At 40.3% G+C, this 19,609-nt stretch overlaps 2 protein-coding genes across 11 annotated transcripts in view; one reads left to right on the plus strand and one right to left on the minus strand.

Annotated features, from left to right (window-relative positions):
• Positions 1–9,383, minus strand: part of MIER1 (MIER1 transcriptional regulator) — a 56,558-nt gene extending 47,175 nt beyond the window's left edge. For 2 of the 10 annotated variants that reach the window (XM_045584487.1, XM_036447117.2), the window contains exons 1-3: positions 9,250–9,383; positions 8,019–8,119; positions 5,179–5,252 (exon numbers count right to left, since the gene is read on the minus strand). In XM_045584487.1, coding sequence (XP_045440443.1) covers positions 5,179–5,252; positions 8,019–8,119; positions 9,250–9,316 — 242 coding nt within the window. In that variant the 5' untranslated portion in view covers positions 9,317–9,383. Of the gene's footprint in view, positions 1–3,737; positions 3,928–5,178; positions 5,256–8,018; positions 8,120–9,249 lie in introns of those variants that run through there. The other 8 variants (XM_045584488.1, XM_036447120.1, XM_036447118.2 and 5 more) reach the window with 7 other exon arrangements.
• A 132-nt stretch (positions 9,384–9,515) lies between these two features.
• Positions 9,516–19,609, plus strand: part of DNAI4 (dynein axonemal intermediate chain 4) — a 61,304-nt gene continuing 51,210 nt past the window's right edge. Inside the window, 4 exon segments of the mRNA XM_036447116.2 lie at positions 9,516–9,563; positions 9,565–9,689; positions 14,689–14,863; positions 19,142–19,326. Of these exon segments, the coding sequence (XP_036303009.1) occupies positions 9,516–9,563; positions 9,565–9,689; positions 14,689–14,863; positions 19,142–19,326 (533 nt within the window).

The raw sequence follows: 19,609 nt of genomic DNA on the forward strand, positions 1-19,609 counted from the left end.
CACTACAATGAATTTTGAAGCCATTTGCTAATCTTTTGAAATGTATATGGAACTCAATCTGAACTTCAAAAGCAAGAAATGCCTATGTAGCTCATTACTTTTCATAAAGACAACCTGAAGTTTCAATGGCAATGCTTTATTTCCAAATTATTTGGGAAACTGATTAGTCTCATAAGAATTCTCTAAGACGAATTCACTTCTACTAGTATATATTCCCCACCAACCTTTTCTACCTTTTCAAGCACTTTACCTATTACTTCTTCTGAATTAAACTTTTAAGTAGCTTAGTTTCAAGTAATTTTAAGTAATCTCATACATTGGTATTCTTGATTAGTTTTGATAAATCTTTTCTAGGTCTAAAATTTAACTACTAAAAAAATAATAATTACCAATATAGAAATTTAAGACTTAAATTCATTAAACTGAAACAAGTTTTGTCTAGAGTAGAAATGAATACTATCAAGAATAGCAAGATGGTCACATTTCCTTAAAAACAAACAAACACCCAAAAATCCAAATATACTAAAAAAAATGTTAAGGAAGGAGTATGATTTTAAAAGAAATGAATGGATGTGATAGTGAATAAACAGATATGTACCATTTTTGAAATATCTGAATACTTAAGACTAATACAGAAGAGCAAGCCCATTAAATTTTCTTCTCTTTATTTATATAACAGCAATATGGATGAGGTGAAATGATAGGACTTGTGTTATACTGTGGCTTTAACTTGAGAAAAAATCCCTTATGTGCTTACAAACGCTGAAATAAAAGACAAATTGTTCCTTCCCAAAGGTCCCTACACCAAGTTCCTTATAAAACCCAAAGGATCAACTAGCCTTCTTTTAGGAGGTGGATAAATAACTTTAAGGGATAATAAAGAATAAGAAATATTACCAAAAAGTGTTTTTAAAAAGGAGCATATTCCATTTCTTGGAAGCATATTATACATGTTACTAGTGTTATCACAATTAGAAGAATCATTACTTACTTCCTATTATGGATTGAGGTGACCAGACCAAGTATGAAAAATTGATATATTCTATTTACATCTGAAGTAATCTGTATTCAAGAATTAAATACTTTTGGTGGGGGGGCCAAAACAAGGCTAGAGTTATTCTCCTATGTAGGAAAAAACAACAAAAAACCCCACAGATGCATAATACCTATATTTTCTCTGGAGACATGCTTCTTCAATAACCTGTTTTCCCCTCAGATTTATGGAATGCATTTTACTGCTTTGCACTTACTGTTCTTTCACCAGTTAGCTTCAATGCTTAGGTCTACTTAATCAAAGGTATAATAGCCAGCATTTGAATTATTTACCACATGTATCATAAAGAATGAATCTCTAGGAAGCGCACACAAAATCAAGTAAAAAAGTTTTCCTGCATCAAAATTTTTTAAATAACCAGTCTCTAAAATCTTCTTTATTAAAATGTAGAAATCAGAAAATTATAACTTTTCCCTCCTCTTCACCCATTTTAGATTTTTTTGTAGGACACAGTGAAGTTTAATTCACTCTTCTTCCAAATTGACATAAAAAAAACCACCTACAAGAATTGAAGAATATAAACGATGAATTTTTTAAAGACACCAGGTCACTAAATAAATGTGCTGAAAATAAAATTCAGGGTTTTTCTCCTTGAAATTGGACCACTCACGTGTTCCAACAGTGTCCAAATGATGCAATTTTTAAGAAAATTAAAAGAATACACTTGAAAATATTAGTATATTATTAGTAATTCAAAACACATTGCTTTTCCTCTTACATTAGTGCAAACATCTTTAATTTCTAAAATGAGAAATAAAATGTTAGTATACTTCCATTTACATAGTAAGTTTTCAGTATGCTGGGCAGTTATAATTTCTGGGTGAGGTGTTTTAAACTTAAATTTTACCATATTTTCATATCCTAAGCTACTTTCCTTCAAGAATACCCTGCTTTAAAATATGACAACAGACCTTAAAGCTCAAACCATTGCGAGCAGTACCATTAGGGAAGAAACCACAACACCTATGACAGAAAGCAAGCACAATGCTGCTTATCCAATGGATATTCACAGAAAGGGTGATCTGCTAAAGGCTATTTGATAAAACATATGTAAAGCCAGCAGCTACCTACCACCCCATCCCCTAGCCACCTGACATATGAAGGGGGGAAAAAAAGCAACACTTAAGACTCACCAGGACTAAAATTCTTTCAGCTAAGTGAAATAAATCCAGGCACATTTAAGTAAAATACAAAGTACTATGCTTTCTCTCCAGTTCATGTGAAATTAAAATGCAATTCTTTAACCACAAAGAGCAAAGAAATGGAATTAATCTAAGACTAAATTTAGGTTTTTTTTTAAAAAAATATTAAATGTTTTAAGAAGAATACTGGAAGCAAACAATCCTGCCTCAGCAAAACCTCATCCTCCTTTTGCAGCATAAATATAAAGCCAGTTTCCATCAGCGAGCAGAGGGAGCAAACCCTAAGAGCCACTCCAGAAGACAGTTAACCTTTGTGTCCCCCCACTCAACAGGTACACAAAGAGGCCTCCAAATAAACATGTCCATAACTTAACCATGTTTCTGCATCCCAAGGTTTAAAAAAGGAGATGTGGCTTTGATGAAAACACTCACCATTGATTTCATTCAGCAAGTAAGAAAGACAAAAGTGCGGGGAGGGGGGTGGGGGGCGGGGAGGGCATGGTTAAAAGAATGACCTACTTCCTGAATCTGTATTGGGGTGCCTCTGAGACCATGTAAATGTAATTCACACAAGAGAAAAAAATGCCTTATTGATCACTGTGAGTGGCTCTACTCAAACAAAAATCTAAACGTATCTATCACCTCTTGAACTGAAAGGTACTTAACAAAATTCTTCCGAGGGTAAGAAAAAAAGTTTTTTTGTTTTTTTTTTAAATCGAATGTTTATGGTTTAGTATAATAAAATTTAAATCTGCAGGTCCTATACTAAATCCAAACCAGAAGACAAGAATTGGGTGAGCGGCGAAGGGGAGAGGAGGAGGGGGGGGGGGGAAGAGGAAGGGAAGGGCTGCCGGGGGGAGGGGGCTGCCAGGAAAGTGAAACCGGGGAAGGCAGAAAGCAACTCGGCTGAAACGTCGAAAAAAAAAAAAAAAAAAAGCGGCTCTTTCTCCCTTGGGGTCGGGGATGGAAGTTTGGAGACATGGGGAGACTCGCACCCTAGACGGTGGGATGGGAAAGGCCAGGTTCAGTTCTCCCAGCCCATCCGATCCCCGCCGGGAAAGCCCGCAGTTAATCGAAGGCCCCGACACCGACTGGATGTCAGAGCAGCCGGCGGGCGGGGGCGACTCGAGAGGCGCAACAGCATCGCGGCCGCCGGGGAGGAAAGAAACTTCGCAGGAGGAAGAGCGGCTCCTCTCGGCCCGAGCGCCGGCCGGCCGAGCTGCCGCTGCCCCGGCCCCGGCCCCGGCCCCGCGGGCGCCCACCCGGCCCTCCGCGCACGCAGGACTGACTACGCGGCGCCCGACCCTCCAAACTGCCCCCAAGTCCAACCGCGCTCGGCCCGCCGCCCCCGCACCCATCCCAACTAAGTTCCCGGAAAAGCTCCCGCCCCGAGCGCGGCCTGTTCCGGACAACAGGTGGGCAGCGGCGCCGGCAGGCAGGGCCGGGCCTCCCCTAGCCGGGCCCACTCCGCTGCTCCCCGGCCGGCCGGGGCCCCCGGAGCGCCCGGCTTCGGGACGGGGAGGGGAGCTTGCCTCCCTTACCTCCGCCATGTTTGCCGTCCTGACGGGTCACATCTCCGCGGTGGCCGCCGGCTGGGTCACGGCCAGAACCCGGATGTGAGACTCGGCAACGGGACTACCGTCGCCGCCGCGGCCGCCTCTCCCCGCTCCCGCCGCCACGGCCTCCGCGGGAGCGCGCGCCACGAGCCGCCCGAGCGCGCCCACCACACCCCACCCCACCCCACTCCGCCCCCTCGCGGCGACCCCGCCGAGCGGGACTGGAGGGAAAGGCCGGCGCGGGCGGGCGCGGGCGCGGGCGCGGGGAGCAGCGCGCGGGCCCGCGCAGCCCGCCCCCGCCGTGCGGAGGGGCGGGGCCAAGGTGGGTGTGGAGGGAGGAGGGCGCCGCCCGGACCCGCCCACCGCGCTCCAGCCCGGAGGAGCCTCCAGGAACCGCACAAGCCAGGGGAGGGTGCACACCGCGGCGGGGCTGGCATTCACACCGCAGGGAAACAGATACGTTATGTTTTACACGTAGGCCCCCCCTTTTATTTTTTTTGAAAGTGCATTTGCTAGAAAAACGGATGTTGCGCTTCAAAACAGTGATCCCTTGACAAATATAGTCTTCCCTAGGTCGATTCGCAATGGGCAAGGTAAAAATTCAATATCTCACAATGTTGGCGGTACGGGCAGAGATGAAAAGAAGGGATTGTGTTAAGTCTGCCATCTCCCTATCTCTTTTCACATAACCTGCTGCGATGCCAGTAACAATGCTAAGTGTGCAAACGATTGCATTCTGCACTATAGGACAGAAATTTTTTAACGTGAGATATTGAAAAGCCGCTCTTTGGTGGACATGATCTCCGACTTAACTGCATGGAGGGAGAACTTGCTTATTTGCAATGCCTGAAATGCCTGCAAGTTAAAAGTTTATGATGTATTGTCCTAGAACTAACTGTCCTGGGCCAGAATGCCAACCAACTCTGATTGCCAGAGCCAAAAGATTGAAAAATACAGATATGTCTCGCTTCCATTATTTAGGCACGTATTAGCTAATGCAAACATGATTATCAAAAAGTGCATTCACATATTTTACTAAGCCAGGAGTTTATAAGTCTTATTTCAAAAAGACAAGTTTCCCGCCCTCCCCCAAATGTGCAAGGGTTCCTTTCAAAGCAGTTTTTAAAATGGCTACCAAAATCAACCAGTTATATATGAAAATTACTCATTCCCTTCAAATAACATAATGCTAGTGCTACAATATATTACAAAAAGTTGCACATAGAAAAACTTGTCTTTAATACTCAACTTACAATGAATATGGGGGAAGCTGTTTTCTTAAGGTATTTGTATTCCCTTAACATTCTAGACTCTGTAAGCAGTTTCCTATTTCTAAAGATCCAACATTAACTTGAAATTCTTATGTCCAATAATAATTTGTGCATTTACAGGAATATGAAGTAGCTGCTAAGTGAAAGGACATTACCTGGTAATTTGACAGGAAAAGAGTCCATAGACAGTCTGTAAACCAATTAAACATAAACATCTGATGCACATTTTCTACTGAAAGAAAAGCAAGGGAAAGAAGAGAAAGGAAAACTTTAAGGTTCCCAAATCTACAAACAATTTTTACCATTAACTGTACGGTACAGTATTTTCATTTTATTTTTTAGAATACTTATATCAAAGTGTTTTTTCAGGATTCCTTGGGGGAGGGAATATGTTGGCATAGATATATAGCTTCTAAGTTACCTGCCCTGTTGAATTTCCTTAATCCTTAGGAATCAAAATAAAAATGGCTTTTCAAAGTCAGGTAATAGTCACATAATTTTCACTTTGAGATGTTTGATGGAAACAACTAAAGGCAAAGAACAGTGGAAATACATAGACTTTAGGTGGGTAAAGGCAAAAATAATGAGGGGCCTTGAGGTAGAAACTCAGGCTTTATAATACCATGGTGACAAAGGAGGATTTTCCATTTAAAAGTGAAAGCTAATATATGAAATTTATGTAGCTGGTTACCAAAAGGAAAAATTTAAAGCACTGTCAAAAATGCAAGGTATAGGAATAATTTGCTTGCTTAGACCCATTTAATCTTTGATTCAGTTAAACCTCAACAAAAATCCAAACTGATAAAAAGCTAGGGATCACAGCCTCTTAAACTATTTAGTGAATTCCGAAGTGGTCAGGAAAATCGAGGTCTGAGAAATACTTGAATGGATATCTATCTTACTGACAAGTGACCTTTATGTTTATTAATACTATGTATTAATTTTACTAATTTTAAGTGGCATTATGGGATAAAGGAAAAAAATTCCCTCTACATTTTTCTTCCTCCTGTCTTTATAAAGGTGGGTTCAGTGATTTTCTTCTTCTTTTTTTTTTTTTTTTTAGGTTCAGAGATTCCAAAAGTAAAGAGAAACAGCTCCAGTATTTTAAGTCATCAGTAAGACGTGACTACAATATTCAATACAGTCTACTTCCATTTAATTCTAGTGATATATCTTTACAAACTTTAGGAGCCACCTTAAGGAAAGTCTTTTTCAAAACTCTTCCTACCTCTTCAATATCAAATATGTAAAAATTAAGTATTCGTTAGCCATAGAATGTTAGTGTTGGATGGGACCTAAAAGGTCCTTTGGTATATCCTCCCCTATCTATGTTTCCCCACTCATTATCAGGCTTTTCTGCCTACACCTCCAAAGACTCACTGTGTCATGAAGAAGCTGCTCTTTTAAAAAATAAAACGCTAATTTTTGGAACATTCCTTTTATTAATCCAGTATCTACCTCCTTGTTACTTCCATCCATTACTCTGAGTTCTTCAGCACTTTGGATTAATACAACAGATGTCTTCTTTGTATTCAAATGCAAACAGTCAATATTTACACTTGGGTTAACAAAAAATAAATGTTGAAAGTCTACTGATACTAGAAGAGATGAAAACAGGACATGACAGAGTTAAAGGCATGAGAAAACTCACCAATATCTATGAGTTGCGTAAAAATATTATGGTTGACAGTATTTTTTAATGTAACATTCAAAATGGTAGTTCTGTTAATTGAAGTATTATGTTTAAAATTAAACTAAAAAGTGTGGTTAATTCCAATTTTATGTGAGGTCTGTGGCTAATGTCTCAAAACAAACAAAAACTTCACTATACAAAGCCTGAATAAATGCCTCTTTAGCTCCCATTCCCCACCTAAAGGCTTCCTATTGTCAGGGAAACTAACATTAGCTTTTACTACATTAAGCTATTCAGAACTGCTATTCTATTGGAAAATTATTTTAAAGCAATTTACTGAATGCTCCATTAAAAAGTTATTAAAACAATTTTATAGAAGCCATAATACACATACACAAGAACCACAGAGTTGTTTTGTTGTTAACAAAAGCATTTTAAGGTCACAATTTTACTTCAACCAATACTTTAAAATAACCAATAAGTAAACTTCTTTGGCAGTTTACATATCCTAAGAAATATAACCTTTTTTTCACTACTCATACCTGATTCAAATATAAATAATATACACCCGTATGTATAAACTGCTATGCAATTCAAAGATACCTCTCAAAATGCACCAAAAAAAAAAAAAAATTGTAACCATTTAGACACTGGGGCTGTTTGAGTGAAACAGATTAATACAACATATCCAAGACCCTAAAAACAAATTCTATATCTAATAATTTTCAGAGTCCCTGAGTGCCTTTGGAGATTTTGTAATTATTTCCTAAAATTTTTGTTTAAAAGTGACAGCCTACACATTATGTGCAGGTAAAAAAAAAAAATTATGGATAATTACTAATTTGGTTGAAAATACCTAAAAAAAATCACCTATTTTTAAAAATAACATTTTAGATAAAGGCTGAGAATTTACCTTTCCTTTTTTTTTTTTTTTTTTTTTTTTTTTTAGTAGGCAAGATGCAGGTTACAAAGCAGTAATGCATTACATTTGGAAGCCCCTCTTCTATTCAACAATCAGCATCAGCATCCGGATGTTAGTTTGATTTTTATTGTTATCGCCAGCCCAAGACACACCTTTTGGTTCTCCAAAGATCAGTAAGGGTTTTCTTTTCATAATGTTTATATAAAGAGTTTTTGTTTGTTTGTTTGTTTTACCCAGCGGCCCTATTTCATCAGATTATCACCAACTGATATTTTTATAGTTCTTAAGCTATGGACATGTCATTTTCATTCCACCCAAACTCGACATTCTTGGCCCATCAGCAGTTCCCAACACTGGAACATGTAAGAACAATATATTGATAGCACTTAAGGGAGTTTGGATTTTCCCTCCCTTAATCTCCAAGTGTGCCCCCTGCCTACCAGCATCACATCCGTCTTGTCTGCATTGAACCTCAACCAGTTGGTTCTTAACCACGTCCGTAACTCAGCCAGGCACTGGGAGAATCGAGCCACCACACCATCTGGATCAAAGGAAAGAGAGCCTCAGTAGTAACTGGACCAGAGACCCTGGCACCACAAGCTCATCGCTCACCCAGTCTCTAATTTTTAAAGAATGTCCAGGGATGAGGAGAAGGATCCCGTGGCAATTTTTGAAAACATAATAAGGAATCTCGAGCCCTACTATTCGTAACCAATGGTAAAAAAAAATAAAATAAAATAAAATAAAAGCGACTCAATAAACAGATCAACTCATTCCACCCATGAATGAAGAAAACGAAGGTTCAGTCAACTCCAGATCATCTCGGCTCAGCGGCCTCGGGAGACCTGGCCAGTGCTAAGTTTTTCTGCAAAATGAAGAATTTTAGCGTTGGAGAGAAAGCTTTAGGGGTAACTGCAGCCCCCGGACAGGGGTGGTGGGTGACTCGCTCAAGGTCACACAGCAAAGCGAGGACCAGAGAGAAGCCACAGGCCAGAGAGATCTTTCCATTTACTGGGAGACAAGGCCAGAGGAGGGGGAGGCATCTGCCCCCGGGAATCCTCCCACCGGCGGGGAGGACCTCGGCCCCTCACAGCAATGCCCGCCTCCTGGAGTCTCTCTTCCCTCCCTCACTCCCTCTGGAAGGAGATGCTCTGCCCAGGTTCCCTGCTCACCACCAGGGCAGCAGTGCGAGCAGGAGCCGCCCCGGGGCCGGGACCGAACCCCAAGCTGCTGGGGGAGGAGGCGGAGCCACAGAGGGGAGGTCAGCTTCCTTAGCCCCACCCCGACCCGGATCGGAGGCCGCCAGGAGAAAGGGGCGGAGGCGAACGGGGTCGGGCACACTCACTCCGCTGCCGATTCCCTGCGAGCCGCGGGCACCGCCAGCGCAAAGGGCCGGGCTGGGAGGGAGGGCGCGGGCGGGCGGGCGGGGGAGGGAATGGGAGGGCGCGGAGGAGAGCTGCGCATGCGCCTCGGCGGCCCGCGCCGCCGCGGGGGGGGGGGGGGAGGGGGAAAAGCGGGCCGCAGCCCCGCCCCGGAAGTTCAGGGTCTTCCGGGCGGTCCTCCGCGGTGGGGGAGGGGAAGGGGAGAGAAAGGGGACAGAGGACATCTCGGGAGCCCCTCATCCCAAAAAGGACGAGGAGAGGAGAGGTGGTTCATGGAGGCTGCACTTACAGCCGCTGCCGCCGCCACCGCCGCCACCTTCGCTGCAGCCGCCACCGCCTGGACAAGCCCCATCCATCCGCCTGCAAGCCGGGGAGCCTCGGAGCCTGGGAGGGGCCTGGGGCCGGGGCCGCCCGCCTCCTCCTTCTAGTCGTCTCCCCGAGCTTCCTCTTGCTCCACCAACCCTCTGCCCTCCCCTCCGCCTCCGCCCTCCTCCCGGGCCTCCAGCCGCCAGCCAACCGCGCGGCCGCTTGTTGAGCCGGGGCTCCGCCGTCTCCATGGCGCCCGGCAAACATTCCGGCGCTCCGGCCCCGGCCGCTAACGCCCGGGACCGGATCGGGGCGCAGGGGCTCCCGGAGCCGGCGGGCACAGGGGTGGTCGTCCACTCCCCAGACGGTCGCCACCATGCCCACCACTCCGGTGGACAGCTTAAGGAATATGAGCGGCGGATCGTAAGTGCCGGCGGCAAGTTTCCAGCCTTCGGGTTCGCGGAGGGAAGGAAGGAACCTCTGGCTGCAGCTGGGCTCAGTCCACAGCATTCAGGCGGGGTGTCTCTCCTTCCTGGGCCCCTGCATACCCCCCTGCTGCTGTGCTCGCCCTTTGAGAAAAGACCGCGTTTGTTGAGAACCGACCTTAGCACTCTTCCGTGGGGTCCTCCCCCTCCGCTCTGCAGTCTCAAGCTAGTTGCCCACAAGCTGTGTCTTGGTGTTCCAGCTCTCAACTTCTGAGAGCCCCCACGCAGTCGCGGTTTTTTGTTTTTTTTCCCTACCTCCTTCTTGTACCATCCTGCCCTAAAGCTCATTCCTTTTTTTTTTCTTTTTAATATATTTTATTGATTTTTTTACAGAGAAGGGAGAGGAACAGAGAGCTAGAAACATCCATGAGAGAGAGAAACATCTATCAGCTGCCTCCTGCACCCCTCCCACCGGGGATGTGCCCGCAACCCTTAAAGGGAATGGAACAGGGGTCCCTTCAGTCCACAGACCAACGCTCTATCCAGAGCCAAACCGGTTTCAGCAAAGCTCATTCCTTTTTACAACCTTTTAGTGTTCCTGCAACAGATGAATGACAGACAGGCTGGAGAAAAGCACACAGCTCCGAGGAGGACTTGTTTCGCTGAAAAAGTTCGAGTGTTCCCTTAGTGCTGCCCTGCAGTGGCGCTCAAGTTCCCCGATGAGTTCACTCTCCCATACTTCAGGCCCCTTTCCTTCTCTCTTCTCAAACTTTGAACATCTCTCCAATCTCCTCCAGCTCAGCTAGTTTTTCTTTAGCAGAACTTGTTGAATTTTTTTTTTTGGAAGGGGATGGCGGGGAGCCGTTCTCTCTTGAATGTGATACTCAGGATTTTTGCCCCTTCTACCACTCCAGCTTTCGTAAAGGTCCACAGCAGTTAGCTGCTGCCCAGCCGTATTGAGTGGCCATGTCTGTTTCATCCTCAACTCACACATCAGCAGCTCTGGTCTAGCTTATCACTTCTTGAGTTTTCAATAACTTTTTTTGGTTTCTAGGACACCACCACCCCTTCCCTGTTCTTCCCATGGTTTATGAGTATTTTTCTCAAAATATTTTGCTGGTACTTCATTTCTCCCATGTCTAAATATTGGAGAGTTGCTGGGGTCAGTCTTTTTTCATTAGGATGCCTTTAAAAACCACCTAAACACTGGTGATTCACAAGTTTATATCTCTAGCCAACACCTCTCTCAAGAAAGCAAATATTTAAATAAGCAAATATTTGCCCTTAGAAGTTAATAAGGCATCTCAAAATTTATATCCAAAACGGAACTTAATTTTCTAACCAACTCTGTAATAAAATGGCAACTTCTCTTTCAGTTCGTGAAAAACCTTGGAGTTATCCTTGACTTCTCTAACATCCGTTCCATCAGCAGATTCTACCATTTCTACCTGAAAAATAAATCCAGGCTTACCACTCCGACATAAGCCACTTGTAGCACTGCAGTAACCACATAAATGGTCTCACCAACACCCACATTTTAGTAATAACTGACTCTTTTCAAAACCATCTTTTGTCTCCCATTTCACTCAGAGTGGAAACACTACTTACATTATCTCACCTTGGACTCTTCCTCTTGATTAATTACATTCACTATTGTTCCACATTAATATAGGCACATTATTTCCCCACTTCAGAATGTATACATTTGCTGTCTTTTGGAACATTGTACCCCTAGATAACCTCATGACTCATTTTCTTTAGATGTCACCATATCAAAGAATTCCCTAATGTGGTACTTGTTTGTTAATCTGCCTTCACTCAAGCTAGGGTACTTCATGGGAGCAGGGATTTTTTTGTTTTGTCACTGCTATTGCCTAGAATAAAGAAGGTGTTCAATAAATATTTGTCGACTGAACAAATGACTGAATCATTTTGTACTTTAGTGACTAGTTACTCTTCTGGTTTTTGTTTTTACATGAAGGTATGAAAATCTCAAGATAGAATTCATGTAGTTTTTTTTTTTTTTTTTTTTTTTTTTTGTTTGTTTTTTTAAGTCGTTCAACTTTCAGCTGAGAGAGTGAGAAAAATTCCCATGGGAATTTCTTAAATAATGACAAATTCATTGAAGATTACCTGTTAAGGAAAGAATTAGGTGGGAGAAGGGAAGTAGCATAACCTTCACATTTTGAGTTAGCCATGTTGTATAATTAAAATTTGACAGATACTAAAGTATACAATGGTTTGACCTAATGTGTTACCTCTCATCTTCTTTAGGATTTAATTCTGACCTTGGAAAAAATTTACATGGAATATGAATTTATCAAATTTTCACTCCAATTTTTCCTAATTTAAGTCTTTCCTATTTTGCTAACCATTATTGAACAATCTCTTTTAAAAACTACCAGTAATTCATTGGTCAATGCTTTTATCCCATTTCTCTGCTCAGTTTCTCTTTTCTATTAACTTCTGTGTTTATTTATTTCCTTTGATTTTTAGAATTTTCATTTGTTGAGCATGTTATCCAGTTTTTCCATTAGAATCCTAACCTCAATCCCTGGTGGAGGGCTTGTAGGAGGCAGCCTATTGATGTTTAACTCTCTCCCCCTGTCTTCCTCTTTGAAATCAATAAAAATATTTTTAAAAAATTAAGTCCCTGCTTTAGCAAACTTAAGAGTGTAGAGCTACCTGCCCTCTTGTATCATGACTATTCTTTAGATCACATGTGTCAAACACAAGGCCCGCGGGCCAAATCTGTCCCGCCAGGCCTTGCAATGTGGCCCGCACCGCGCTGTCATCACTGCACTCCGCTGCGTTTCCATCACAATGACAGTTTATGACTGTTCAGTAAACCATTTGGCCCGCGATTTAGGCTGGATTTTAGATTTTGGCCCCTTCTCTGATTGAGTTCGACACCCCTACTTTAGACAAAGTGATTTTCAGAGTGATTATCTCCTAAAATCATCTTATTGCCCACTAATTTTCGTTTATTGAGAACATCTGTTTTCTAACATAATTACACATGTATCATAAATTTCTAATATAATTGGCTACAGCAGTGTTTCTCAAACTTCTCTCATGATGAGAATCACTTGGTGGAGTTGTTAAAATACAGATTCCTGAATCCCAACTAAGAAGTGTTAAATACTCCACCAGGTGATTCTCATCATGAGAGAAGTTTGGGAAACACGGCTACAGGAATTTCTTTCAACTTCTTTTAAAAAGTCTGTATTTTCTGTCTAATTTCTCAGTGTTGTAGGCAGAGTGCTAATTGCTGGGGTTATAAATGGTGGACATGATAAACATGGTTTTTAGCAGTAGAAGAGGAGAGGGTAGAACTGGATTGTAGTGAATTATGAAGCAAATATGAGGAGTAAGGAAGTAACCAGTATAATTGTTTAGTATTTTTAAAAGTTAGACTATGAAAGATTGAGAAATGTAGTAATAGAGGAAGACTTAGCTAAAGGAAAGATTTTTAAGTTTAAAGGATGACAAGCATAATTATATGCTAAGGGGGAAAGATTGGAAATAAAATGTAGGAGACGGAGTTATTGATGGAGAGATATCCCTGAGAGAGTAGTAAGAGACAAGTTTCAAAGCATAGGTAGAAAGATAGCTTGAGATAAGAATGGGAACTCTTTTACTGAAAGAGGAAGAAAAATGGGTTTGGGTTTATATGAGTTTGTAGGATGAAGAAGAAGAAGAATATAATGAAGGTGGAAAAATAAGGAGAATTTACTTGATTATTTTTATTTTCTTAGAGATGTTTGAGGTAAAGTCACTTAGAGTCTGAACTGGGGAGGACAGGTAGAATACTTAAAAAAGATATACGGTAGCATGAATGGAATTCACTTAGTCATTTCTTTTTAAAAATGCTTATTTTGTGCCCCACAACATAATGGGCACTGCCCTTTGAATTCAGGATATAGCAATAAATAAGACAAAGTTTTTGCCCTAAACATGTTTATATTTTAGTAGAGGAATGGACAACAACATAGTGTCAAGTCGTAATAAATGTACTAATGTCTTCAAAAACATCTTATTGTAGTCTGGTCATTTATGATTTGAAAAGTAAAATTATTATTAAAACATTTTCTTTGGCCAGGACAGGAGTGGCTCAGTGCTTGAGCATCAACCTATGAACCAGGAGGTCATGATTCAATTTCCAGTCAGGGCACACGCCCCCATTGCAGGCTCTATCCCAGTGTGGGGCGTGCCACAGGCAGCCAATCAGTGATTCTTTCTCATCATTGGTGTTTCTATTTCTCTTCCTCTCTGAAATCAATAAAAATATATATTTTTAAAAAGTTTTATTGAAAATCTATTTCCCTTTTAAAATCTCAGGGAAAATTAATAAAATAAGAGTACTAGAATGAATGATAAGGTAGTTTTTTGTCTTAGGAAACTTACAGAGTAGATCCAAAAGTAAAATAATTTTTCTCTAGGATATAAACATTTTGATGATAACTTATTAAAAATTATTATGTAATTGTTCAGGCAGGCTTATGATTATGCTTTAATCTGCCTGTGTAACTGCACTCTATACTCTTTTGTGCTTACTACATGTTAGACACCTCCTAACCATAACATAAATTATTTTAATCCTCAAATAATGAGGATTAAATGAATTAGAAACTATTATCACCCCCATTATACAGATAAGGGAACAGACCCAGAAATCAGTGTGGACTTTGGATCTGACTATCTGGATTTAAATTTCAACTCTACTAGAAATGTTTCCCTCTAAAGTTCTATGATTTCATATAAATAATTAGTATAAATAATAGTAATAGCAACCTTTTAGAATTGAGTGGAAAATTTAACATAATGCATATAAACATTCTAGATCTATTCTTACACATAATGAGCTCTTTAGTAATAGTATTTCTTATTTATATGTTTAGATTGTTTTCATGTTTCTAATGGAAAGTCTCTTTTTATTGTTGGTTAGTTTTTCTTCAGTTGTGGATCTTCTGTATTGTTTTCTTTTCCTGATATAGGAGCTTAGCTTTACTTAACAGGAAGTCTGTTACTGGCTTTTCTGGCACAGTAAAAGGAGCTCAAACAAAAGGATATCTTGGTATGAACCCAAGCAGACTGGGTTTAACAAAAGTCATGTCGACGCTACCAGAGATGAAAACAGATAAAATGATTACCACAAAGGCAGCCATACAGGTAATACCCCCCCTCCCCCACACCCCTCCTCCCCAGGATATTTTATTTGTTTTCAGAGAGGAATGGAGAGGGAGAGAAAGAGAAACATTAATAATGAGAGAGAATCATTGATTAGCAGCTTCCTGCATGTCCCCTACTGGTGATCGAGCCTGAAACCCAGGCATGCGCCCTTGAACTGAACCAAACCCGGGACTCTTCACTCTGCAGGCTGACACTATCCACTGAGCCAAACCAGCTAGGGTCGTAATATTGATATATTGATTTTATTCATCTTTACCACGTAACATATTTTACAACATAATATTGGCAGTTGCCTCCTATAATTCATTATTGGTAATAATATTGGAGTTGAATGAAAAAAGTCTACTTGTGACCTTAAGAATTAGTTGGTTTGATAGTAATTGTGACTAATCTAGCTGTAATACAGATTGTACAGCTGCCATCCCCTCTTCTTTGCAGTGTACTCTAGAAAATTTCATTAAATGAGTTGTCATAAAGAAGGTTATTATATCTCATTAGAAGACTTATTAAGAATTGCCTTTTTAAGAAAAACACCAATCCTCCTAAGACTTTCCCCCCAAAATTAACCAGATAAAGACACTACAAAGAGAATTATAAGCCAATATCCCTGATGAACATAGATGCTGAAATCCTCAACAAAAAATTAGCAAATCACATCCAGCAATACATTAAAAAGATCATATCCATGATCAAGTGGGATTTATTCTGGGGATGCAAGGCTGATACAATATCCGCAAGTCAATAAACGTGATACATCACATAACTTGAGAGACAACACATGATCTTATCAATTGATGCAGAAAAGCATTTGATAAAATCCAACTCTTTTTTTGATAAAAATTCAGCAAAGTGGGAATAAAGAGGTCATAACTGAATGTAATAAAAGCCTTATATGACAAATCTATAGCCAACATCATACTCAATGGGCAAATACTAAAACAATTTATCCTAAGAACAGGAATAAGGGATATCCACTTTCACCACTCCTGTTCAACATAGTATTGGAAGTGCTAGCCATAGTGATCAGACAAGAAAAAGAAAAGAAAAGGTATCTAAATTGAAAAAGAAGTAAAACTGATGACATGATATTGTACATAGGAAACCCTAAAGATTCCATCAAAAAACTAACAGACTTAATAAATGAATTTGGCAACATACCTGGATACAAAATTAACACCCAGAAATCTATGGATTTTTTTTACACCAATAATGAACTCCAGAAAGAGAAACTAGAAAAACAATCCCATTTACCATTGCAACAAGAAAAATTAAGATACCTAGGAATAAACTAAGGAGGTAAAAGACCTATACTCAGAAAACTACAGGACATTGAAAAAAGAGATAGAGGAAAAAATAAGCTTTGGTGCTCATTGAGTCTGCCTCCTGAGTATCCCTTATGGATCTGAGCAGTTTGTAATCTGCATGGTCCCACTCTGACCAATGGGTACACTGGCTCTTAGATCTTCAAGGAGGTGTAAATTTAGCTCTGCTGAGTCCACTCAGCAGGAGCTATGGAGAGATTTTCAGATTCCTCTTATTGGGGTTTGGAGGTGCCCAGATGAGGCCCAACTATGAAGCAATGCAAGCTGCTGTGGAGTCTTGGGCCTTCTTTTGGAAGTTCTGGGCTCCCCAGAACTTTGTTAGGTAATTTTAGTTTATAAAGGGCCAGGCCATTCATGTGCAAAAACCTTTGTGCACAACTGGGGTGGGGTTGTAAATTGGGTTGGGCAGGGTCTCAGGGCAGAGCAAACAGCAATGGCTGACCTTTAGCCTTGCACTAAAAGGCCCCCAGGTCTCAGTGTCCCATGGTAATTGCTGTAAGCACCTCTGAGAGAAAGCTGCCCTCGGGTTCTAACCTGATGCCAGACAGTCCAGTTTCCCTTCTTTATGAGTCTGGGTCCCAGGAGGCTCACCTGGAACTGGAGTTCATAGCAATCGGGAGCTTGTATCTCCCTCCTGATTGAAAAAGACAGCTGTGTCCTTAGTTGCCAGCCCTTTCCATGCACACACCTCCGTACTTCTGCCCTTCACTTCCACACCTCCTCTGAATCTCAGTGTGCTTTTCTCTTCTAGTTGTAGAATTTTACTCAGCCAGCCTTCTGTGGTTCCAGATGATGTGGGTTTTGTCTTTTAGATGTAGTTTTGAAGTGGTTGTGCAAGGCAGCAAGTTCAGGTGTTTACCTATGCTGCCTTCTTAGTTTCTCCTCTCATTGATGTTTCTAACTCTCCATCTCTCTCCCTTCCTCTCTGTAAAAAAAATCAATAAAATATATTAATAAAATAAAAAGTGATGGAAAAAAGATATGTAATACTAATGCAACAGATTAGTTTACAGTCATCTTTAAATGAACAAACTAATGTGCATGCAACAACATGGAGAAATAGAAAAACATATTGTCGAACAAAAATGACAGAATGTCATAATATATGACTATATAAATTTTAAAAACAGACAAAGCTAAATTACATCAACTTTCATACATAGTTGGTGGAAACCACTTGCAAAAACGTTAGCAGTATCTATTAAAGATGCTTCATTAGAAATTCCACTCAGGTACATATCTAACGTAAATGCATACAGCATATTTAGCAACACACACAACAGTATTCATAGCAGAACCATTTGTAAGAGCCAAAACAAAACAAAACAAAAAAACTACATGGATATGTCCATAAACAATAGAATAAATAAAATTCTGACTATTCACAAAATGCAATAGTGTATAATAATGAAAATGAACTATCTACTATACTTAATAATATGAAAAAAAATGTCACAAATATAATAATGAATAAAAGAAACCAGTTCCAAAGAGTACATATTATATGATTCCATCTAAATAAAGTTTAAGAACAAGCAAAACTAATCCATGTTATTAGAATAATAATTTTGGTGGGAGACAGGTTTCTCATGAAAGGAACTTCTGGAATTCTGGTAATTTCCTGTTTTTAAATTTGAATTCTGGGTCCATGGGTGTGTTCAGTTGGTAAAAATTTATTAAGCCATACATTTATATGTGTACTTTCTGTATACATATTTTACTTCAATACATTATATAAAAAGTAAATGCTATTGTTTAGGAATGCATATTTAATCTATATATATAAAAGCTTAAGCGACTATTACAACCAGAATGACCAGTTGACCAGTTGCTATGGTGTGCACTGACCACCAGGGGCCGATGTTTAATGCAGGAGCTTCTCCCTGATGGTCAGTGTGCTCCCGTAGCCAACCTCCTGTGGCCCCTTCCCATGGCCGGCTGGCCCTGATTGCCCCAATTGGAACCTCCCCCCTTGCTGGCTGGCCAACCTCCTGCAGTCCCTCCCCCCAGCTGGACAACCTCCTGCAGCTCCTCACTCTGGCTGGCCAACCTCCTGTGGTTCCTACCTTCCCCACCCATGCTGGCCCACGCCGATTGGCCCTGATCACCAGTCAGGCCTTGGGGTCCACCTGTGCATGAATTTATGCACCGGACCTCTAGTAAAACTATGAAAAGGAGAAAGGAAATTATTACCAAAATTAAGTTAATAATTTTCACTGGAAGGAGTGAATGGCTGTCATCCAGAAGGGGCAAAGACTAAGGGCCCTACTCATGATCCAGGGAGGCAAAGTCTTCTAGAGGTGTTATCAATGTTCTAACTTTTTAGTTGTGATTATTAACATAACTTGCCTTATGTTATTTAACTAGTATATGATTTTGTTTCATTACATTTCTGTACCTGTTAAATTTCATTATTAAAAAGATGAAAAGTTAGCCAAAAACAAACCAAGAATGCAGGGTCAGGCAAAAATAGATTTATAGTTGTTCAAATAGAAAATAATGGAACAGTTAATAAATAATAATACAAGAATAAACTCTGCTTCGCATACTTACAACTGTAAACCTACTTTTGCCCCTCCCTTTATGTAATATGGAAATGCTTATTAATAAAGTGATAAGTGAAAAGTAAGTTTTTTAAAGCTCATACAAAAAAATAAATATACAAAAAATATCTGGATGAATAACATTTTTCTATTTGAATTTTCTCAAATTAAATATTATATATTACACATAGGTAAAACATAAGACTTAAAAATGTACACCTCCTTTAGAAACTTTTTAAGCATAAGAGCTTTTATTGTTCAATTTTTCATGTTTATTCTAACCCAGAAACATTATATTAATACTTACCTTTTTTCCCCTATTACTTTTATTTTGATTTTCTAGGAACCTCATCTTTCTTACTTATTTAATTTTATATTACCATTTTCCACAGGTGTTTGATGCAAATGGAGTTGATGTTACTCCTCGACCTCTTTACCGACCAGATCCACTGGTTGGTACACCAAAGCCAAGTAAACTATTGACATCACGAGAAGGATCATTTACATCAGAATATGTAGCTTCCCACAGCCTTTTTCAAAATACACTAAATCCTAGTATGTTAGGGCAGTTTTCAAGGTAGAGTATACTGTTCTATACTTTTAAAAAATATTATATACATTTTCTTTTCATTTTAGTTGCATATATGTAACTTAGATGTCTATTGTCCCCAGTGTCCAAGTTCCACTCTGTCATCCTAATGTACCATCTTTATGATCTTCTCATAATTAGATCTAATTAGAAATAGATTAGATCTAATTTGCACGTCTTAAGTTCTTCTACACTCACCCCAAAACATTAGTGAAAAAAAATATATAAACTTTACTCAATATTTCCTGAAAAAACAAAAGAGGAGGCTAGT

Source organism: Pipistrellus kuhlii, unplaced genomic scaffold (assembly GCF_014108245.1).
Source record: "Pipistrellus kuhlii isolate mPipKuh1 unplaced genomic scaffold, mPipKuh1.p scaffold_m20_p_2, whole genome shotgun sequence".
NCBI classification, from domain to species: Eukaryota; Metazoa; Chordata; class Mammalia; order Chiroptera; family Vespertilionidae; genus Pipistrellus; species Pipistrellus kuhlii.